At 40.6% G+C, this 25014-nt stretch overlaps 1 protein-coding gene and 1 long non-coding RNA gene across 2 annotated transcripts in view; both read left to right on the top strand.

The window, feature by feature from the left end:
- Positions 1-8907: 8907 nt before the first annotated feature.
- On the top strand, positions 8908-16570 carry LOC308679070. The gene is made up of 3 exons (XR_014028690.1): positions 8908-9176; positions 10507-10534; positions 16444-16570. It is a non-coding gene; the product is annotated as an uncharacterized lncRNA (long non-coding RNA).
- Positions 16571-19380: 2810 nt separating this feature from the next.
- The window catches only part of LOC308678636 (uncharacterized protein), a gene marked incomplete at both ends in the record, with an annotated part of 14021 nt that continues 8387 nt past the window's right edge, over positions 19381-25014 (top strand). Inside the window, 2 exons of the mRNA XM_081345864.1 lie at positions 19381-20247; positions 21542-22100. Coding sequence (XP_081201990.1) covers positions 19381-20247; positions 21542-22100 — 1426 coding nt within the window. The remainder of the gene's footprint in view (positions 20248-21541; positions 22101-25014) is intronic.

Raw genomic sequence — 25014 nt, 5'->3', positions numbered from 1 at the left:
GCTGGGTTTGCACAACACCCCTAAACATAAATTAGGCAAACCTATTTTAACAAAAGATGTTGTGCAAATTCAAAAGATCAGGTTGAGGGAAACTCTGGTTCAGTCAACCATGGGATAAGTCTATCAGGTGAAGATAGTTTGAATGGGAGAGCCAGAGGGGACAAGATTTTATAGTATTAAAGCAGGGGTCTTCAAACTTGGCCCTTTTATGATTTGTGGACTTCAACTCCCAGAATTCCTCAGCCAGTGTGTCAGGCTGAGGAATTCTGGGAGTTGAAGTCCACAAATCATAAAAGGACCAGGTTTGAAGACCCCTTGCATTAAAGCATGGTCATTGCCACATCCGGCTACTGACACCCCTACTGAGAATTCAAAGAGCTACATGGTCTTGCCGAACTCTGAAGACCAAGTTTCAACAGAGATAGTAACAACTCAGGTTAAATCTTCTACGTTTGTGTGACATGCTTAACCATAAACTAACTAGACTAAGTTTGTACAACACATTCAGTAAAAATGTAGCGAGCTGATTTGTGGATCGGGTTAAGATTTGAGGTAAACCTATTGTTAGCTGATGTTTTTGGAAATGTAACTGCAGAGACCAAGTTTTATCCAGCTGTGGGTAACTTCCTGATGTGCTATGAGAGTTGAATTTGTTGGAAAATGGTTGGGAAGCTTAGATCTGAAGGTAAGTGGAAGCGAAGGAAAGCTATAATCTATGATCATTATCTTTCTATTCTTGGAAAGAGTAATTAATTAGAGTAATTAATTAACCTGAGGTCCTCTAGTTACTAGTAACCATCTCCAATATACACTGCATAAACACAACAAAAAATAAAATAAATTATGCATATACCCACATACACACATACATATGTGGCCTAGAGAAACCACGCAGTCTTTATACATCTGAACTAGGCTGTGTTGTTTGCTCCTCTGGGCCACATATGTGTATGTGGGTATATGCAGATTTCATTTTATTTATTTTTGTCGTGTTTATGCAGTGTATATTGGAGGTGGTTACCCTTTGAGAGCTGTACGCAACAAAATCTCATTTTCATGTGTGCTGATTAGTGTACATTTAAAGTGACAAAGTTATTATTCTGTTCTGTTTTTCTACATGAAGTTGGGCATAATATAATTTGATTTTGGCTTGGAAGAATATACATAGAGCTTCCTTCCTTCCTTCCTTCCTTCCTTCCTTCCTTCCTTCCTTCCTTCCTTCCTTCCTTCCTTCCTTCCTTCCTTCCTTCCTTCTTTCTGTAAGGTTTTCCACTTAGTCTCACAACTGTCCCAGCATTACTCAGGAATTTAAAAGAGCCAAAGAAACTCCTGAGCCAAGGTTTCAGCAAGCAAACAACTTTTATTTTGACCAAAATAGAGTTGGGTGACTCTATCTCTCTTCATGGCTGGTAGAGAGATGAAGGCAACAACCAGGAAAGATGTCTTCCACCTTTTATACCTTTCCAGAACAAAAAGTTCAGGTCCTAGTACCAGGCACAAGATAGCACAAAAAATAATTCCTAGATGATGACTCATCCACAGCAACCCAGGCTCCATCCGTAACTTTTTCCCCCCCTCCACTCACTGTGCTCTTTTCATGTAAAGCAATCACCTGTACCTAAAGCATGAAACATTTGCTTTTATATAACTAATTTCCCAATCTAAAGCACCTACAAAGCTGCTTGCACATAAACATATATATATAATGATCACAAAGTATCTATCACTACTAATATCAATACTACTAGTTTATAGGTTAGTTAGCTGGTTCATGTCAGCCCAGTTGTGGGTTGTTCACTCTATGCATAGTCTGCAACAACCACTCATTTAGTTTATGCATAGTCTGCAACAACCACTCATTTAGTTGTAGGTTTGAAGTTACAACAGTACTGAAACAAGTGAATTACAACTGGTCTTCGCCCTTATGAGTGTCACGGTATCCTCAGGATCGCAGGATCAAAATTTAGGCATTTGGCAACTGATGCGTATTTATAACGGTTGCAGCATCCCAGGGTCATGTGACAGCCATTTGCAACCTTCCAACAAGTAAAGTCACAATGGGGGAAGTTTGATTGACTTAAACACGTGATTCACTTAACTGCAGATATTTACTTAACAACCGTGGCTTACTTAGAGCTTTTGGTTGTAAGTCAAGGACTGCTTGTACAATGTTTTCACAAGACCTGCCTTGGGACGATAGATGAACTGAATTCATAGGATGCAGTGGGTAAAATGTGAGTCTGGAGTCAAGAGATTTCTGATGTGTGAATTTCAATGCAACAATAAGATAATCGTGGTTGCTCTGCTGCTTTTTTCCCCTAGCATACTTCACAGGGTTATTTTGAAGATAAAATTGGACAAGATAATAAAATCAAACAGTCAAGATAGGACCAGGCAAGTGAACAATAAAACAGATCTATGCAATCTGAAAAGGGATAGGGAAAGATGACAAATTGGAATTCATCTAGGAAAACTTTCCTAGATTAGATGTAAATCCAATTCTTTAAAGCCAAATTATACGTCAGGCTGTCACCTAGGAACCACGGCAACTGTAGTCAGATATATTTGGTAGATATCCAGTTGGGAAAACCTGATGAATGGACCAGAGTTGTTTGAATCAAGAGGGTGATAGCAGGCTGTTGGATGAAATCTACAAATCTAGTTTGATCCAGCTTTCTTGTAGCTCCTAAAATTGGAATGGAGGAAGAGGCTATTGAAAAACAGTAAATGTGCCGCTCTTATGCACATATTTTCCAGAAATACATGCCATCACTGACTTTATTTAAGCATGGCCTTCAACATCCTGTAAGTTTGGAGCGGGGGGGGGGGATTTGAAAGCATAACCATCCTTTTAGTGGTTTCCAGATCTTTCCAGAGCAGCCAGCGTTTTCAGTTCTTTTAGTGCATTGGGGGATTTTATTTATTTATTTATTTTATTTTATTGGATTTATATACCGCCCTTTCCCGAAGGACTCAGGGCAGTTTACAGGGTACTTAAAACATTGATACAAAAATTAAAAACAATGAAAAAGAATTAAATTTAATCCCTGAAAAAAATATAAAAACCTCAATTAAAAACTCTCAGCCTGGGCCGGAGAGCTCAAAGTGCCAGGTCTTCAGGTCCCGGCGAAATGAACTAAGGTCGGGGGCGGTCCTAAGCTCCGCGGGCAGCTGGTTCCAGAGGGCAGGCGCACCCACAGAGAAGGCCCTCCCCCTGGGTGTTACCCGCCGGCAATCTTTAACCGGCAGCACCCTGAGAAGGCCCTCCCTGTGGGAGCACACTGGACGAAGGGAACTTGATGCCGGCAGCAGGTGTTTCCTCAGATATCCCAGACCCAAGCCATTAAGGGTTTTATAGGTCATCACCAGCACCTTGAATCTTTTTTTAAGGGAAAAAATGGATCTTTATACTTTGCTGATGCTTCAAGAATCCATTTTGTCCTTCAACTGCTTTACACCCCAAAAATATGGTTCTCTGGCTCCCAGCCTTGTTTAAAGAGTTGACATTGATGTTCCTCACAAAACCTGGGGCTGTCCTTGAGCTGATAGAGGTTTTGCACTCTTCAAATGCTTTACATCCCAAAAAGATGGTTCTTTGGCCTCACAAGATCTGGGGCTCTCCTTGAGATGATAGAAGTTGTGCATCCTTGCTTTATGCAGCAGACTCTTTCTTCTTCCTACCTGTAAGAACAAAATCAGCACACTCCATTCTGCCAACCAAGGGAAGATCTTTCTGACCGGGCCTTGCAATTATCACCTATTTTATTTTTCTTCCTAACAGAAGCAACATCTGGCTTTCTGTGACTGGGAAATAGGTAGGACTATCCACTAGCAAACTATCTGCTATCAGATAGTCCTTAATTTACAACAATTTGCTTGAACTTATAACAGTGTTGGAAAAAAAGTGACTTATGACCGTTTTTCACACGTATGACCTTTCTAGCATTCCCATGGTCACATGATTAAAATCCATATACTTAGCAATTGACTCATATTTATGACAGTTGCAGTGCCAGGGGTCATGTGATCACCTTTCCAAACTTCTGACAAGCAAAGTGGATGGGGAGGCCAAATTCACTTAATTGTATTACTAACTTAACAACTGCAGTGATTCACTTAACAACTGTGGCAAGAAAGATTGTAAAATGGGGCAAAACTTGCTTAACAACTGTCTTGTTTAGCAACAGAAAATTTGGGCTCAATTGCAGTCATAAGTCGAGGACTACCTGTATGTCGCGGGCCAAGTAAAAGTTTTGATGTGGGTTTTGCTAAATCTTTGTGTCTTTCCCTTAAAGACTATTCCTAGCCTGTTATTCTCTTTCAGGAAATCAACTGGGCAGATGTGAAAAGAGTTGAGCGCTGCTTTCTCAGGCCAAGTAAGCTGTGAATTGTTATTTGAGTAATTTTAGCAAGAGGACTATCTAAGAAAAAAAGGGTTGTAGCAGCTGCTAAGGTGCTGCGGAAGGCCAGGATGAATGAAGAATTCAAGATGGGGCCATCAAGTCCAGTTCGAAGAGGTGAACTTCAGGAGGTCTCTGATGAAAAAGAGCCAAGCAGGCTTAGATATGGAAATTCAATCAAGAAAACTCCTGAAACAACAGAGCTTCTGTTCATTACTCTTCCAGAGCAAAGGTTGTGGAAACAGCTTCTGGGAATCCTCTCTCCATCCCTTTGGGAAGTTAAGGTTTCAGCAGCCCACCAAAGCAATTCGCCAGTCATCTCTTTCACTGGCTCCCCAGAGGTGGTTCTGAGAGCCAAAGAAACGATCAGCAAATTGCTTATTTTGGTAGGCTCCCAGGTTCAAGTCAACCGGATGGATGCTCCACTCCTTAAAGCTGTTGGCTTCTTCCAACTTCAGAAGGGATCCCATCTTTTCCTTTGGGAAGGAGAAACTTCTCACATCAGGGCAGATGCCGTGGTGAGGATCGGCACCAAAAGTGGTCTGGACAGTGGAAATGCCGTGTTTTCTCAGAGGGTGTGGAGCCCAGAAGGGTCTCTTTATACAAACTTGGACATTCACTTTTCATGTCCACCAACAGCTGCTCTAGCAGCTGGGATGGTGAAACTGGCCTTGGAGGCCGCCTCGCGGAAAGGATTCCAGTCTGTAGTTGTAACCTACTCATCAGGTAGTACAATCTCTGCAACTGAAGCTGAGGTAATAGTTCTAGGAATGGAGGCCTTTAGGAAAAAACATCCTGTCGGTCCCTTGAAAAGCCTTCACCTGGTCTCTGAAGACGGACATGCCGCTATGCTATTCTACAAGGAATGTCAGAAGCACTGGTCTTCTGGAAAAGATGACTCAGAGAATTTAAGAAACATGCTATTGTCTTTAGAGTCCACCAAGATTGAGGTAGCGATCAGTCCTGATGAAAAGAAAAAAGTAAGTATCTGTTGTTGTTGTTGTTTTAAAAAAAAATCAGTTACAGTTACAGGTTGACTTACAACCATTTGTTTAAGGCCCTTTTGAAGTTAAGACACTGGAAAAAGTGATTTATGACCCCTTTTCACACTTATGACTATTGCTGCATCACGTGACAAAAATTTAGAGGCTTGGCAACTGGCTCGTATTTATGACAGTTGTAGTATCCCGGGGTCATGTGATCTCCTTTCGTGATCTTCTGACAAACAAAGTCAATGGGGAAGCCAGATTCACTTAATAACCATGTTACTAACTCAAGCACAGCAGTAATTCACTTAACAATTGTGGCAAGAAAGGTCGTAATATAGGGCAAGACTCGCTTAACAATGGTCTTGCATAGCAGTGGAAATTTGGAGCTCAGTTGTGGTCATAAATTGAGGACTGCCTGTACTTATTGGGCAGGGACAGGAAGAGAAATGGAAAAATAACATGGACATGTAAAAAGGGTGTGTGTTTGCTGTAATTGTAAAAAAAAAGTTTCACTAGGTTTTATTTGAACAAACTTGCATTGTTTTTGACAGGTTCACTGGGATCTCCTGATGCTAGTTTTGATCGTGACAGCACAGAAATATGCGTAATACGTAAATAAATAAGTAGATAAATACAGGATTAGACAAGTGGGAGACCAGGATTTTTTTCAGATGATTTGAAGTAGATGAATAATGCTCTACAGACGTTTCCTCATTAGAGATTTACAGCTTCTTAATAGTCATTCCACAATCATTGTGGCAGGATAAAAGTGAGGTAAATAGCTTTTTGGTTGCCACGGTGATGACTGGGTAATGGTTTGACACCACTCAAAGAAAAAAAATAGCTTATGATTCTCATATGTTGTGCAACAACAGTTAATCAAACCACAACCAAAAGGTGCTGTGATATGCTTTTAATAGTTGAATTAGTTACTGAATGACCTTTTTTCCCCCGATTTTTTTTTTTAAAAAGCTTGGAGGCCCAACTTGGAACTGCATCTGGGAAGAAGTTTCTTAATCCTGACCAACTTAATGGTCCCCATTTATGAAACAGTTCATAACTAATTACTAACTGCCTCATAAATGGGAGTGTTAGGCTGGTCAATATTACGGAACGTCTTCCCAGATGCTGTTCCAAGTTGGGCTCCCCAAACCTTTAATTTTTTTGAATTGGGGAAAAAAGCAGCTACCGTACTTTTAAAACATACCGAGCTTCAGTTTCCATAATTTTGTACATCCTCTGCATTAACATGATGGAGGAGAACATACTTTGGAGGTGTTGCAACTGGCAAGAGAAGACCCAAACCTTCCTCTGTGTGAGAGCCCTGAGCTGAAAAGCAGATGTTGACTGTTAAATTAATATGTCACATCATGATTCTGGTGACTTACCACAAGCGAAAAGCATAAAACACCCATGATAAGTCAGAGATTGGGCTCCTGAGCACCTGCTTTTAAAGAAGGGGGTGGTCTTGGAGATAAGGTACAGTCTTTTCTCTTTGTGCATCTTTTACTGTGAATATCCAATTGAGCTAAAGCCTTTTTTCTTTGTGGACAGGCAGATGTGGCGGTTCTGCCCCTGGTTCTGGATCCTGATGGGCTGGACTGGGGATCAGGAGTCCGCGCCATTACCCAGAAGGCTCTGGAGACTGTCCCCCAATGCCATGACCTGTGTCCAGGTGATATTCTTTTGGTGGCAGGTTCAGCCTTTCCAGAGCTTGGCTGCAGAATGGTATACCTAGTAAGGTTTGATGACTTGCAGCGGACATCTAAAGAAGCTCATAAGGTAAACAAGACAGAAGCTATCATGCTGATGCCCAATATCTGTCTTCTCTCTGTGTGTTCCTTCCTTCCTTCCTTCCTTCCTTCCTTCCTTCCTTCCTTCCTTCCTTCCTTCCTTCCTTCCTTCCTTCCTTCCTTCCTTCCTTCCTTCCTTCCTTCCTTCCTTCCTTCCTTCCTCAGATATTTCTTTTTTTTATTGAAAAGTTTTACAGTACATTTTTGAATACAAAACCCCTCCCCTCCCCCTCCCCTCTCCCCAAACCTCCCCAACTCTCCCCTCCCCTCCCCTCCCCCCTCCCCGACTTCCCAGAGCTAAATACAGGGTATAAAAATACAAACAAACATAATCTAAAATATGCAAACAACAATAAGATATTAAATTCTATCGCACTTTAACTCTTAATAAAATAACTACAAGCTACTGATCTTTGATAGTGAGCTTTCTAGTTTTCATTTTTCTTCTGATGTTCTACTCAAGCTTTCCAGACCTGGGGAGGTTTTATATATTTGTCGTCTACTTTTCATTCTACTGATAGATTATTTATAACTTGGGGTTTGAACTGTGGGGTTTTGGTGCTCTCTGAGCTTGGTGGTTTTCTTGCAGACGTTTCATTACCCAGCTAGGTCTGATGATGTTCGGTGCTAGTACTGATGATGTTACCTAGTTGGGTAAAGAAATGTCTGCAAGCTCAGAGAGCAACAAGGACCTCATTTTTCATTCTTTATGAATTCTTTCAAGAGATTTTCCTCCTATGTTGTCATATGTAGCCATTTTCCTATACTGTCCTCATAATAACACTACTAGTTAGGTTGACAGGAGGGAACTAATCCAGTCAAAACCATTCTTTGACCATCCTAATTTCTGTCTTGGCCTAGCGGTATGCAGATGCATGCACTGTGTACTGTTTTGTGTGCATTGTGTACAGTCCATTGTGTACTGGAACTAATCCAGTCAAAACCATACTTTGAGCATTCTAATTTCTGTCTGGGACTAACTGCAGATGTGGACACTGTGTACTGTACCATGTGCGTTGTGTACAATCCAGTGTACTGTACTGGATCTAATCCAATCGAAACCATCCTTTGAGCATCTTAATTTCTGTCTGGGACTAACTATGCAGACGTTGGCACTGTGTACTATACCGTTTGCATTATGCATAATCCAGTGTTCTGTATTGGAATTACAGAAACCATCCTTTGAGCATCCCAATTTCTGTCTGGGACACTAACTGTATGCAGATGTGTGGATTTTGTACTTGGATGAGTCAGAATTTGATGTTCATGTTTCAGTAGATTAAACTAACATTTTTTTTGACCCATTAAGCCATGCGGATGCCATTAACTATCTGCAGATGAATCAACAAAATTTATGGGTGTTGTTCTTTGCTGTGGGTTAGAATAATAAAGGACTGTCAAGCACTTTTTTTTTGCACGGTTAATATCATTTCAAACCAATACAAATACAGGGAGTCCTTGACTTACAGACATTTGTTTAGTGACCAAAGGTATAACAGCACTGAAAAAAGTGACTTACAACTGGTCCTCAAAGCATCCCCATGACTATTTGATAAGAATTCAGGTGCTTGGCAACTGGCATGTATTTACAATGGTTTCAGCATCCTGGGGTCATGTGATTGTCATTTGTGATCTTCCGAGTTGGCTTCTAATAAAGTCAATGAGTGACGCTGGATTTGCTTAATGGCTGCATCGATTCACTTAGCAACTTTGGCAAAATCCTTGGCCTAATTTTTCCAATCGTCCTATGTATGTTGCTTTCCCAGCAGGCTATTCGAAACATGGTTTGGAGCTGTCTCAGCACCTCCTATGGGTCCTTCCTGGAATCCATTGTGTTTCCCATCCTCCAGCCAGTAGATGCAGGTCAAGTTGTGATGTGGGAATGGCTCCTTATCTTGTTGGAGGAAGTTAATCGGTTCTTGAAAAACTTTCCCAATACTTGGATGAAGCTGGTGCAAATCAGGCCCCTTCCAGGATGGATTCTGCCATGTCCGGTAACCATCATGGGCATCAAATGGTTCTGGAATGTGTGTGTGTGTGTGTGTGTGTGTGTGTGTGTGTGTGTGTACAGGTAGTTCTTGACTTACAACAGTTTATTTAGTGACCATTCAAAGTTACATACTTACGACCATTTTTCTCACTTGCAACCATTGTAGCATCACATGATCGAAATTCAGATGCTTGGCAACTGACTCATATTTATGATGGCTGCAGTGAACCCTAGGTCATGTGATCACCTTTTGTAACCTTCTGACAAGCAAAGTCAATGGGGAAGCCAGATTCACTTAACAACTGTGTGTCGTGGTTCCGACAGATGAAACTCTTCAAAGAACTTTGAGGCATTGTTTACCTTAAAGAATCTTTATTCGAGAAGCATAGCATCGGCACGTACATGGTTGAAGCCAAAATCTGAATTCACCTCCCTTGAGCACATAGTATCAAAGCACAATTCCTTCCTCTAATGAAGAGTCGTAAACCACATTCTCCAATTAGTTTGAAATGCAGGCTTTCCCTCCAGTTCTCCAACCCGCCATTTCTTATCATCTCTTATTTCAAAAGCCCTGCGTTCACACACAATTATAATATTGTTATGTCTATCACAGTCCTCCTCCTCCCCCCAGTATCATCTAATTCTAAGAGTAAAGCATAAGAAAGGAAAAGGCTGCATCTCCATATGTTGTGAAAGCAAGAACATCTGATGTTAGCAGTGTTGGCACTGTGTTACTAACTTAATAACTGCAGCAATTCACTTAAGAACTGTGGTGAGGAAGGACGTAAAATGGGGCAAAAACTCACTTAACAAGAGTCCTGCTTAGCAACAGAAATTTTGGGCTCAGTTGTAAGTTGAGGACTACATTTATATCCATGTGGATTTTCAGATGAAGAAGGAAATGCTACCCAGATCAGATTTTCCAAACCTTTGCACACTTTAGATGCCTGGATTTCAAAACTCAGAATTCTCCACAAGTCCATAGATCTGGGATTGCAAAGGATTAGGAAAATTGTAAGAATACAATATTGATTTCCTGCATATTTAATGCACAGGTTACAATGTTTTTCTGGGTGTACCACCATAATTCTGGAATAGATGCATTTCTTTTGAGCTTTGTGACCGAACGCTACAACCTGAACAACACAAAGGCATGTAGAAATTAAAATAGGCAATAGGATGCTTAATTTCTGGTTGTCAGTCACTCTGTACTGCGAGAAGGGTGGCATATAAGTTTAATAAATAAGTGATTCTGTTTTTAAATAGACAAGAATGTAAATATGCCAGCACTGGGATATCTTTATTTTTCATTTAATGTCTTTTTGTCTTAACAGGTAGAAGATTCTGTCTGTTTTGCTGCAGGTAAGACCCTGCAAGTCTCACTGCTGTATCAATGAAACACAACACAGATGTCTGGAAATGTGGTTGTTATTACTCCACACACACAGTGCATTAGTTTGACTTATGTGGCTTGCAGATGTCCTGTACAAACCCAGTTTCAATTGGGCTACATGATGGTTATCGTTATATGCTAAGGAAATGTCATGCAATGGACAAAGATATTCTTTAGTTCTCCAAGTATCAAAAAAATGTGGAGTGATTTAAATAATATACACAACATGCTTAACCTGATTATTATCTCAACTCATTTTCTGGGTTTATAATATATATATATACTGAGTTATGAACAAACTGAACAGGGTAGATAGCAAAACATGCTAAAAATAACCAAGATTAAAATTAATCAAATTAGTATGTGGTGTGAATACAGCCGGTATATTTAAACTAATTAAGAGCGTGTGGATCCAGCTAAAGAGTTAAAGACAGTTTAAATTCCATCTATATATTAATTCCAGTTTGATTTCTAATGTCACTTGAAAAATCTTCAAAATTTATTTGGAGATAAATCTCTATTAAAAGACTTTCCTCTGTATTTTGACAGAGACAGATGCCAATGCCGGTTTGCAATATATATGTAAACGTTTTGGCTTGCTAACAAAGAATAAAGGGATACCGATATGATCATTTCAAACTTATTTGTTCTCATCAGTCAGCCATTCCCTTCTGAGATTTGAACCTGGGCCAACTGCATCTTAAGCAGTTGTTTTAACCCCTAGGCCACAGGTTCTCTCTCTCTCTCTCTCTCTCTGTTAGCTGAAAAGCAAGGAAGATATGTGTTAAATATATGTGTTAGCAAGCCAAAAAATTTACACAAATATGAGCTGCCACTGCTGTGGCTACTGCCTGTAGTTGGCCTTGGGCTAGGCCATGGGTAGGCAACCTCGGCTCTTTTATGACTCATGGACTTCAACTTCAACTTCAATTCTGGGAGTTGAAGTCCATGAGTCATAAAAGAGCCGAGGTTGCCTACCCCTGGGCTAGGCTGAAACAGGAAATAAGATGCTTAACAAACATTTAACATATATATATATATATATATATATATATATATATATATATATATATATATATATATATATATATATATATAAAGATTAAACATGGATTTCAACAGAATACAAGAGAATAATAAAAACAGAATACTAAATCAGAGCTAGATAAAAGATTCCGATCAAGATAAAAATTTCAAGCAGGAAATAAACCAAGCTTGGGAAAAGAAAAAGTGGAAAGTGGAAGGTATCAGAATTTCTCTGAAAAAGGGGAACCAGTAAGGTCTTTCAGATGTGTTTGAATATTAGTAGTTCGGGTTGGTAGCTGGGCTGTTAGTTTGATCTCCTAGCTTGGCGATTTGGCTGCAAACGTTTCGTCTCCATTCAGGGGGACATCTTCAATAAGCAATGAGCAAGTTTTCTTTTTAATCAGAAATTATGGATATGTCTTTTGAAAGATAGAAAGGAGACTGAGAGAGAGAAAGATGCAAATGCAAAGGGGGAAGCATCAGCCAATGCTATCCTCAGGCTTTTTCCCCGGATGTAAGGTCTTTAGTGAAAAAGAAGTCAGCAAGAGGTGCCACCACTGAGAAGACTCTGTCCTTGTAAACTTTCAAAGCAGGATTTGCTAGATCTTTTGTCTCATCCAAAATTACAGGTTTTTTGGGGGGAAAAAGTGATAAGTAAGCATGTTGCTCATCTCAGTATTACTTAGCTTTTGGTGGTTGTCTTTTCTTTATTTTGGAAATGCCATATCCACACTTAGTTAATGTACATTTCATCTTCATAAGTAAGAAGAATCTGAAACAGAATCAGGTTTTACAACTTTGCAGCCTTTGGAGACGAGCAGGAAAGTAGCTGGATGCTGCCCAAAGTACACAGAATTGTTTCCTTCTCGGTATAATGTAGAAGAGGAAAAGGCACAGCAGGATGTAAGCTGATGGATTGATTTTATTAATTATTTACTGCGTCATGGTCAGCGGTGGGATTCAGCTAGTTTGCACCACTTCAGCAGAACCGATAGCTAATTTTTTTGTTGCTCGGGCCCAGCATGGACTTCCAGAAGCAGCATCCACACAGAGAACTGGTTGTTCACATATTTGAATCCCACCACTGGTCGTGATGGCACAGTAGTTGGAATGCAGCATTGCAGGCTGACTCTGCTCACAGCCAGGAGTTCGATCCTGAGCAGCTCAAAATTGACTCAGCTTTCCATCCTTCTCAGGTCGGTAAAATGAGGACCTGGATTGTTGGGGGCAACAGGCTGACTCTGTAAACTGCTTAGAGAAGACTGTAAAAGCACTGTGAAGCGGTATATAAGTCTTAAGTGCTATTGCTATTCTGCAAATAGAACAGAAATACAGCAGGCACGAGGAACACCTGGCCCATGAGACTAGCCGAACTGAACTTCAAGTATGGTTTTCTTCCCCGAGTCCAAACTTGCAGGAGTTTCATCAGAATTAAATTATGTGCTGAGGTCACATAACTGCCGTTTGTAACCTTCCCAGTTGGCTTTCAGCAAACAAAGTCAATGGGACAAGACAGATTTGTTTAACAGCTGAGCGATTCACTTAACAACCACACTGATTCGCTTAACAGCCCTGGTTATAAAATTTGTCACGGCTAATTTAACTGCCACCTTGTTTAGCAAAATAAATTATGGTGCCAGTTGTGGTTGTCATTGTTTATTTTTATTGTTCTATTATGTTACTTCAGTCCTGTTCACACTCCTTTCATTTTTCTCCCTTTTTTGTTATTGCAAGCTGCCTGGAGAGAGAGAAGAGGGCAAATAAATTTGACAAATAAATAAAATAAGCTACGTATACAGCAAATTATAAAAGGGACGCGGTGGCTCAGTGGGTTAGGACGCTGAGCTTGTTGATCAGAAGGTCGGCAGTTTGGCGGGTCGAATCCCGAGTGCCGCGTAGCAGAGTTGAGCGCCTGTTACTTGTCCCAGCTTCTGCCAACCTAGCAGTTCGAAAGCACGTAAAAATGCAAGTAGAAAAATAGGGACCACTACGGTGAGAAGGTAACAGCGTTCCATGCGCCCTTGGTGTCTAGTCATGCCGGCCACATGACCACGGAGACGTCCTCAGACAAGCGCTGGCTCTTCGGCTTTGAAACGGAGATGAGCACCGGCCCCTAGAGTCGGAAACGACTAGCACGCATGTGCGGGGGAACCTTTACCTTTGCAGCAAATAATAAATTATTAACAAAGCTAACCACTAGAGGGCAGCATAGGCACACTAGTTCTTAGCTCTGTTGCTGTGATAGGAAAAAAAACTCTTGCAAATTTATTTTTTTCCTGGTTTTTGAAGGTTTCAGAATAACAGAGTTGGAAGGGACCTTTCCTTATTTCTAATAAGATACAGTGTAAAACTCTCTTGCATGTCTATTACTGTAATAAATTCCTGTCCTCAGTTCTTGTTTTCTCTCAGGTTTATGCATTTTGCTATTATTTTTCTCTCCCCCCCTCCCCTGAGGCTTTTTTTTGGGGGGGGGGGCTTTAAATCACCACTTAGTCACTCACATACTCACTTCAATTACCTGAACTGTGAAATATATGATTCATTTATAACAGATACATTAAATGTGAAATATGTTGTTTGGTATATCAAAGAAGCAAAAATAATTTACTTAAATAATAATTTAGCACTGATGATGTTACCTAGTTTTGGATAATGAAATATCTGCAAGAAAACAGCCAACCTCATAGAGTATCCAGGACCCCTCATAATTTATTTCCCCTACGATGAGGTAAATGCCCATTGAGACAAATGTTGGCTTATCAGTGGCTTGTTCTTACTTATGCTGACTTCTCCCCAAGTGAGATGGCTAAGAAAAAAAATGCACTGTTTATTTTTACGTTTGTCCACATCATCTGTAGAGTATTTTCTGATCCCCCTAACTAGTGCCATAATAAACAAATCTGAAACAAATCTTAGGAATGCTGCCTGGTTAGCAGCCCCCTAAAGAATTCTGCAAATGACACAATAGATTATCCACAAAATATGGTCCCTGGTTTTGAAATGAATATGATTTGCTTAACAATTTGGATGTACAGATAGTCCCTTCCAACTCTGTTATTCTGAAACCTTCAAAAACCAGGCAAAAAAAGGGATTTGCAAAAGAGCTTCCCTCCCCCCCCCACATCACAGCAACTGAGCTGTGATAGGAAAACTTACAACCATTCATTTAGTGATTATTTGAAGTTACAGTGGCACTGAAAAAGTGACTTACAACTGGTGCTCACATTTATGACCATTATCCCTACAATCACTGATAAAAATTTTTGCATGTATTTCTGACGGTTGCAGTATCCTGGGCTCACGTGATTGTCATTTGTGATCTTTCCAGCTGGTTTCGGACAAAATCAATGGGGAAAAGCAGAAAATAGGATAGGATAGGCGATCAAACTGGTGAGTCCTAGAGCAGGTCAACCCTGACTGCTCTTTAAAAGGCCAGATCCTAAAGCTAAAACTCAAATACTTTGGCCACCTAATGAGAAGGAAGGACTCACTGGAGAAGAGCCTAATGCTGGGAAAGGTGGAGGGCAAGAGAAGAAGGGGACGGCAGAGAATGAGGTGGCTGGATGGAGTCACTGAAGCAGTAGGCGTGAGCTTAAATGGACTCCAGAAGATGGTAGAGGACAGGAAGGCCTGGAGGAATGTTGTCCATGGGGTCGCGATGGGTCGGACACGACTTTGCAACTAACAACAACAACAACAACAAGGATAGGATAGAAAATAGAATAGAAAATAAAATGGAATAGGAACAGAACGGAACAGAACAGAATAGAATAGAATAGAAACTTTATTGTCACTTTAAATGTACACTAATCAGCATACATTAAAATAAGATTTCTTTGCATGCAGCTCTCAAAGGGTAACCATCTCCAATACACACTGCATAAACATGACCAAAAAATAAAAAATATATGCATATAATCACATACACACACATATACGTATATGACCCAGACAAATAACACAATCTAGTTCCAGTGTACATGGCGAGAAAAAAGAATCCTGCGAATTTACAAGACAGATGGCGTAGGGAACAAAAGCTGTTTCAGAATCTGGTAGTCCTGCTACAAATACTTCAAAACCTCCTCCCAGAGGGGAGCAACAGAAACAGACCGTGAAGTGGATGTCTGGGGTCAGATTTGCTTAATGACTGTGTGATCCACTTAGCTCCAGTGATATACTTAACCAGGGGAAAAATAATAATAAAAATGTGCAAAGACACACTTAACTGCTTTACTTAACAAAAAGAAATTCTGGTCCCAGTTGTACTTAGCCAACTGAATTGAACTTGATAGCCTGATTAAACAGCCACAACTTAGCTTTAGATTTGAAGATGGGATTGAGAAGACGTATTTTTAGTTTATAGTTGGATAACAAGACTATGATCTTGGCCACAGATAGTGGAATTACAGTAATCCAGACTGAGTGCTGCGTAGCAGAGTGAGTGCCTGTTACTCGTCCCAGCTTCTGCCAACCTAGCAGTTTGAAAGCACGTAAAAATGCAAGTAGAAAAATAGGGACCACTACGGTGGGAAGGTAACAACATTCTGGGCACCTTTGGCATCCAGTCATGCCGGCCACATGACCACGGAGACCTCCTTGGACAAGCGCTGGCTCTTCGGCTTTGAAACGGAGATGAGCACCGGCCCCTAGAGTTGGAAACGACTAGCATGCATGTGTGGGGGAACCTTTACCTTTAGACTGAGTTTATTCTCCACAACTAAACTTTAGTTTTTCCTCCCTTCCCATTTCCTGTAAAGGCATTTTTTCCTTTACGTATTTCAAAAGGGAAACTGAGAAACCATATCATGCTAGCAACCTGGCCTAATGTTCATGACATCCATCTTTCTTTCAGAGCCGGTGGGATTATGTCACATGGAAGAACCACTTTTTCTCCAGTACCTTGAGGAGAACTCAAGTGCCTTCAGTGAATTTGAAGTTCAACTGAAGAAGGCTGGCTATGACATCCAGATAGACTTTGATTGGAGACTATTGATATTCCAGGCCATCAATCAGTCTATGCAGCTGCTTGACTTAGAAAAAGCCTTTGAGTTTGTGCGGAAGAAGTACGTGCTGCATTGCGAGACACGGGGAGAGATTCTAGAAGTCCTGATTGACCACCAAAGACTTATGAAGAGATATGAATCCCTCAGGATCTACACCCTTGACCAAATGTGGCTTGTAGGCCTGTTGGATGAGGTCTGTTGCTTCTTACAATGCCTTGCCCAGGAGGCATCTCAGAGGAAATTGGTGAGCTGGGAGTGCACAGCTGAACCATTGCCCTGGTATACTATTGCCAAAGATGTTGTCCTTCAGGAGATACTCCCATCCAATCCTATGATAAAGCTTGAAATTATTGCTAAGACTCCAGCAACTATCAGATTCTGGGGACCCTGTCAGAGAGTCAAGGAAGCAGAGAGGCGTCTCAAGGAGCTCTTGGACAGCTTCCAGATTCTACCAATACCTTTGTCCAATTTCCAGTTGCAATTTGTCAAGGCACATTGGGGCAAAGTGTTCTACAACCATTTCTTCCTAGAGAGGAGCATCCCGGTTGTTTTGGAGTTCTCTCAGGTTGTCCAGATTGCTGGCCTAGACTTGGGCAAAATGAAGGAAGCCAAAGAGATCCTCATGAAACTAGTGTGTGAAAGGACTCTGGACATTGCAGAAGACTTGAAGTGGGCTACTGAGTGTTCAGAGTGGAAGGAGCTGCTGCAAAGACTGGGAACCCATAAGGAAGTAGCCATCCATCATGTGGCACCTGGTTGGGTGATCTTGGTGGGTTTCTGTCCTCTGATCCTTCAAGCAGAAGACTCTATTAAGGAATATTTGAGAGAGAATTCTCCTATGGAAGAAAAAGTGAGACTCACTGGACCAGAATTAGCTTTAGCTGGGAAGGATCTGCTTCATATAATGGGCTGGGAACGTCTCAGCATGAATGTTGCATTCCAGGTGAACAGTCAGCCTTTAGTGCTGCAGGTGACCGGTCTTCAAAAATACGTGAAAAAAGCCCTGCCAGCCATCAAGAGGGACTTGGATTCTTTGGGATTTGATATAGTACCTCTAAGGAAAAGAGTTCTTAGTGAATACTTCTCTGGAGTTGGAGCTAGTCTGCTCAAGAACATGGCTTGGCAGTTGGGCTGCATTGTTGGGATGAAGACTGAAAAGCCCGACGGTTGGAACAGCTTCATAAATAATGAGGATCTCATAAAGGAGGTAAGTATAATCCATTTTTTTATGGTTTCTATTTGCTTTTTGAAAAAGCTTGTGACATGCTAAGGAAGATGGTTCAATTCATCCTAAACAAGATTAAATTAGGAATATGGGTCATTATGTGTAAAAATAGTCAAAACACTGATGCTCTGCTTCTTAAGGGCGGAATCTAAACAGGTTATTTTATCAAAATTCTGTGCTATATTGTCTGCCCATGAGCTTGCAAAAAATTATACTAGCGTAAATTATGATGGCTTTCATTGTGCATTCAGGTTTTGTCTTAATAATGTGAGCATTATTAGTGCTGTCCTTACTGATCTAATGCAGGACAGCTTAAGGAAAGTGGTGTGTTGCTTAGCTTTTATCCCAGCTACAGTGTCAATCTTGCATCCATTCTAGTCTAGCTGTATGAGTGTTCATTAGATTCCCTTTGACTTTACTGCCCACTTCTGGTTTTTCATTGAAAGCTGAATGCAAGCTGTCCTAGTCTCATTGGATCCTACCATTGATGGGTATTCAGGTTGTCCTCATGGATCTGGCTGGCTGGAAACTGGAAATACTGATTTTGACATAATGTTTCAGGTTATTAAAATTGTGAATTATCTTCACAATTTGGTATATGCCCCATGATTGGTGTTCATTGACTATTAAGCATGTAATCAAGTTTTATTGTTTATAATGTAGCTGTTATGTTTCTGATGTCCCCTGTTAGGTGGGAGAAGGTCTTCATGTTTCATCTCTTAAATAAATTTATTTATGTATGAGAACATGACAGAACAGAAGTAAATATGCACGCCATCCACATAATTATATACATAACTTCTAAGGTGTTACAGCTATGGATTCATAACTGGATATTCAATTCAGCTATTCAGGTGATCATCTCTGGAGTTGCTTCATGCAGATCTTCCAAGGAACCAGAGAACACACATTATGGTCAATCTTGCACAATATATTTAATAACCAGATAAATGTGAAAGTAAGATAAAAATCCTTATGGCTGACTCACACTTCTGCATCAGAAAGTAATAGGCCAAGATGGAAAATTATCAAAGATACTGATGGGAAGAATTAGTTTCTCAGCTATAAATTTAGAATGCTTCACACGTATTTTATGACTTAACATTAGATCATATCAAGAACTACTGTGTCCTTAACATCCAATTTTCTTTATTTTTAGAGATTTGCTATGGGCTTCTCAGAGGCAATATATATAATGGGCAAAAGGGACCCTATGATCTTGTTGAAGCAAAATGTGGTTGGTTTCATCACAAAGCTTTGTACAAAATCCATCCATCATGAAGCAATTGCCACTTCTAAAAATATGAACATTGATGAGTTCCTTAGGAACATATCCCACAATTTTCCTGTAGATATCCGTTGGTTGCAGGATGATGAACTCCAGATTTGTGGTTTCCAAGAAGATGTGGAGAATGTTCTGGAAGCTGTTCATAGAAGAATTGAGAAATACCAATCTGAAATAATTGAAGTCAAAGCTCAATATGAGTCAATCCCTTATATTGTTATAAAAGAAAGCTTGCTCCAGAAGAGATTTCCAACAGACCCTTTTGTAAGCACAGAAATGTTGGCCAAAGATCCAGCAACTATCATATTTAAAGGTCCCCGTCAGAAGTTGGTGGAACTGAAAAGGCACTTTGAGGAATTCTTTAGTGGTTTCCAATTTTTACCGGTCTCTCTCTCCGAACTCCAGTTTCAGTTTGTCAAGGCACAATGGGGCAAGCTCTTTCACAATGGTTTTTTTCCAGAAAGGAACATCCTGGCCGTTTTGGAGATCTCTGAAGTTGTCCAAATTGGTGGTTTAAGCTTGGGTGAACTCAAAGAAGCTAAAAAGATCCTGATGGAACAAGTGTGTGAGAAGACCGTGGAGATTGCAGATGAGTTGCAATGGGTCACTGAGGAGACAGAGTGGGAACAGTTGTTGAACAGATTAAAGTCTCGTAAAGACGTTGCTGTTCATTTCACTCCATCCAACCAAGTCACTGTGGTTGGTCCTTCTCCTCAGACTGCTGAGGTAGAAGAATATATTAAGGAGCACTTAAGAGATAATTCCCCTTTGAAAGAAAGCATGATGCTGACTAGATCTGAATTAGTATTAGCTGGTGGGGAAAGTCTTCTTCATATTATGGATTGGGAACACCTCAAGGTGAACATCAAATTCAAGCCGAGCAATCGTAGGTTGTTATTGCAAGTGAAAGGACTCCGGAAATTTGTGAAGGAAGCCCTTCCTGTGATCAAGAAAGATTTGGATTCTCTAATGTTTGATATGATACCTCTGAAGAAGAAAGCATTATGCATCTACTTCTCTGAGGATGGGGCAGATCTGCTGAAGAACATTGCAGAAACCCAGAATTGTATTGTAAGGATGCAAACTCTGGGGAGCCACAGCCCTAGCAATGGAACTGCCAGTACTAAAGGGGAAATATTGCAAGTAAGTGATGGTGTTTTTAAAGGCAACAGCTAGTTGTTCTTCTCTGTCCTTCGGTCAAATGTATATAGGTAGTCCTCGCAACTGAGCCCAAAATTTGTTTAACAACTTTTGTTTAACAACAGTTGTTAAGTGAGTTGTGCTCCATTTTTACAACCTTTCTTCCCACTGTTGTTAAGGAAATCCCTGCAGTTTATTTAGTTAGTAACATGGTTGTTAAGTGAATCTGGCGTCCCCATTGACTTTGCTTGTCAGAAGGTCATAGAAGGGGATCACGTGACCCCAGGACACTGACAACCATTATAGCCAGTTGCTAAACATTGAATTTTGGTCACATGACCATGGGAATGTTGCAGCGGTTGTAAATGTGGGGGGGAAAAAGGTCCTAAGTAACGTTTTTGTTAGTGCCATTGTAACTTTGAATGGTCACTTAAAAAAAAATGATTGCAAGTTAAGGACTGCCTGCATTCCCGTCAGTGCCGGCACCTGTACTGGCTCCTGCAATTTTCTTGGCATTTAGAACTCACAGTCTCCCACTTCATAGAATAGAATAGAATAGAACAGAACAGAATAGAATAGAATAGTTTTCAATCTTGGCAACTTTAAGACAGGTGGACTTCAACTCCCAAATTCTGCTGTTTTCTTGGCAACATTATCAGAAGAGATTTGCCTGCTTCCTAAGGCAGTGACTGGCTTAAAGTCACCAAGCGGGTTTTGTACCTAAGACAGGACTAGAACTCCCAGTCTTCTGGTTCCTGAGCTAGTGCCTTAACAACTATGCCAAAACTGGACCTAGCTTGTGTCAAATCCAAGCCCCACTTGAGGCATCTATTCACTATGTTAAGTTTCCTGATTAATGATTGATTAGATGTTTCCTCAGTACTAGAAGTACTTTTTATTTAAATTGGTTTTGTAGTAATTGTCCAAATGGAATTGGGCATAATTCCGGTATGTTGAGTTCTAGAAACGTGAATTAAAACTTGAGGAGCAGTGAGGTTGACGTGATTAGAACACTGGGTTGGAGGTTAGCAAACTTGAGTTCAAGACCTGAGTGCTGCTGTGGGGTAGAGCCAGCTCCCATCCTTTGCTCCAGCTCCTGCAGGGGGCACGAAAGGAGCCCTCTTACTTGGCGTCCCCCAGGCAATAGTGATGTCAATGGTTAATCCTGAAAACCTGGAAGTGCCTTGGTGCTTCTGACACAAGTGCAATGTATATTAAAACTGACATCCACATTTCTAACCTATTTGATGTTGATTTTCTTTAAAAAAAAAGTTCTTTTTTCCCCCTCCCTTCCCAGGACTTAGCTGAGGACCACAAGGCTGTGATCCATATAGTGGGCAACAGAAGCGAAGTGACTTCACTCAAGCAGCATTTGTCAGATTTTATCGCTAAATTCCACAAAGAAACCATCTGCAGTGCCGAGCTATCAACCTTCAGTAACGACAGCCTGAAGGCCCTTTGCGAAGCTGTCTCACCTCGGTATCCAGTTGTCTTCCATCGCCTAAGAGAAAAGGTGGCTTGGCTTTGTGGTTCTCAAGAAGATGTTGAAAATGTTTCTGGGAAGATTTACAACAAGTTAGAGGAAGTTCTTGTGGCAAAGATCCAAAAAGCTCAAGCTGAATACACAGATTCCAAGCTTCTGTATGAGACTATCCGTTGGTATCATAAGTCTGATGCCGGATGGTCTACTTTTGACATGCTAACCAATCGCTATCTGGAGCAGGCATATAGCGAGAAGAAAACAGAGGCACTAGTGCCGTGGGACGGACAAAAACTGGCTATCAACTTCCTGACGGGTGAGGCCTTCAGGCCAGGCAAGACAAAAATCAGGATAAGGAGAGAGATCTGCTTATGGGGTGAGAAGATGTGCCTTACTTTATTAAAAACTCTCTTTTTAGACTAAACTACCTAGATTAGACTAGACTAGACTAGAATACGGTAGACTAGACTAGACTAGACTAGGATAGGATGGGATGGGATGGGACGGGACAGAATAGAACAGAAGAATAGAATATAGTAAAATAATAGACTAGACTAGACTAGAAGAATAGAATAGAACAGAAAAGAACAACAGAACAGAACAGAATAGAATATTCTTTATTGGCCAGGTATGATTGGACACACAAGGAATTTCTCTCCAGTGCATAAACTTTCAGTGTAAATACAATCAACAAAGTGATAAGTCATAGATCATAATGTTCTGTACCAGCCTACTACCAGCCCTGCAGAAAAGGCAGGGTCAACCCCTTTACAAAACGGCAAGAGGCTGGAACTAAGCCTGCCAAATTTATTGACATAAAACAGAGCAAAACAAGACACGAACCATGAAACAGGGGCTATTCAAACAGTTGCCTTCAGCAAACCAGCCCTCCCACACATTCCCCTTTTAAACAGTTCAAGGTGTGGCTTCTCTCTGCCTCCTTCTGAGGTGCCCCATTGCCTTCCTCTGTTTACTCCTGATTGCCTGCCTCCTGCGTTGGGCGTCCTTGAACAGGGCCAGCTGTGGGTCATCTTCATCCACGCTGTCAGGCTCACACAGCTGGGTCTGCGTCGTAACCAGATGGGAGGGGCCTGGCTGAGGGCTCTGCGAAGCCTCAGGGCTATCCTCTGCAGGCTCTCCAACACCCCCCTCCTCCTCCTCTGAATCTTCCGACCCAACTGCCGAACCTACAGGCTGACCCTGAATCACAACACATAAATCACAAAATACAATCATAAGATACAAACAACAAAGTGATAAATCGTAAGATACCAATAGGAGAAGGTAATAGGAAAGATGAGAATACAGTCCTATTACATGGGTAAATATCATTAGGCATAAGACAGTCATGTGGGAATTAGGTGTTTAGCAGAATGATGGCACAGGGGGAAAAACTGTCTTTAGGTCTAGTTATTTTGGCATCCCATAATGGCATCCTGAGGGAAGGATTGAAACAGTTTGTTTCCAGAATGTGAGGGTTCTGTAGATATTTTCTATCCACCCTTTCTATATCACCCTTTTTATTGCATTTTCTATGGAAGCAGTATCTACATTTCTTATATCATCCCCATTTTCGCTTCTTTTTCTTACTTCATTCTTTAGTGGGTTGCTTTCTTTGACAGAGAACCTATTTTACTTGTATTTTAGCCTAGAGAAATCAACAGATTTTTTTTTTACCACAACATTGCTAATAAATAAACAGCATTGTCAGGTAATTCTGACTCACCATATTCCACCCACTTGTTTATCCGATCTAAGTTTTTTTCCTGTTAGGGAAAACGTGTAAAATTTCAGCATTATTCAGTGAAAGGTTTGACATCCCTTTTTAAAGTGTGGTCTGCATTAATAACTTTGCTTAGCAAAATAAAAATCACGGATATTTTCAAAAGGGTTATACAGTTGCTTTGAGGATATGGCCAAGCAGATATGTGGGCAAAAAGGCCTTAGGCAGCAAATATTCACAACCAGCTTTATTTTTTTTTGTATTGTGTAAATGTGGAAACCAGTTTGATTTTAGAGTAAAGCTTAAAATGTGGGTTTACAAAGGAAGTGAGTGTACTTTTAAAACCTCACAGGGATATAGCTATATGGTATTCAAAATGTTTCTCTGAAAAAGAAATAATACAATATGAGAATAGAATAGAATAGAATAGAATAGAATAGAATAGAATAGAATAGAATAGAATAGAATAGAATAGAATAGAATAGAATAGAATAGAAATACAATATAGTACAATACATACAATATATTTCAACCTTGGCAACTTTAAGATGGGTGGACTTCAACTCCCAGAATTCTTCCCCAGCCAGCCATTTTGGGGAATTCTGGGAGTTGAAGTCCACCCATACCCATTTTAAGGTTGCCAAGGTTGACAAACACTTATCAATATTATAATCTATATATAATATGACATATGACACACACACATATATATATGTAAAGGTAAAGGTTCCCCGCACATGCGTGCTAGTTGTTTACGACTCTAGGGGCCGGTGCTCATCTCCGTTTCAAAGCCGAAGAGCCAGCGCTTGTCTGAGGACGTCTCCGTGGTCATGTGGCCGGCATGACTAGACGCCAAAGGCGCATGGAATGCTGTTACTTTCCCACCGTAGTAGTCCCTATTTTTCTACTTGCATTTTTACGTGCTTTCGAACTGCTAGGTTGGCAGAAGCTGGGACGAGTAACAGGTGCTCACTCTGTTACGTGGCACTCGGGATTCGACCCGCCAAACTGCCGACCTTCTGATCGACAAGCTCAGCATCCTAACCCACTGAGCCACCGCGTCCCTTTTATATAATATATATAATGTAATACAAAGCTGGATAATGGAATTTGTAGCAGAGGAGCTCTCCTACTAAAGACACTTTGCACTTGCTCAGTTTGAATGACTAATTATATTGTTGACTTCAGCTTTGATTCTGAGCCAGCAATAAGCTTAGAAGTCAAGGCGACTTTCTTCATGCTATTGTTCTGTTGTTGCAACTGAATGCTGGGCAGAGATTGAGAGTAAAGTCAGCACTGTCACACAATTGATATATGTTGGTATTTAACCTTTTTATCATGGGAAATTAGCAAGCAAACTATGCCAAGCTGTGAAAAAGGTAACAAAAAATAAATGAACGGTTTCTTTCCATTAACCTTTTATGGCCGATCCCAATGACATAAGTATAATAGATCTTGGATCTAAACCAAGATTTCTTTTCTTAATCCTATCCCAACACAAGCTATATCAAACTGCATTACTTACACAAGTTCAAAGTCATGATTATATTATCAAGAGTTTCAATTG

This window comes from Vipera berus (genome assembly GCF_964194415.1).
Source record: "Vipera berus genome assembly, chromosome: Z".
NCBI classification, from domain to species: Eukaryota; Metazoa; Chordata; class Lepidosauria; order Squamata; family Viperidae; genus Vipera; species Vipera berus.
The sequence above is the reverse complement of the archived record's forward strand: the minus strand, read 5'-3'. Positions and strand labels throughout refer to the sequence as shown.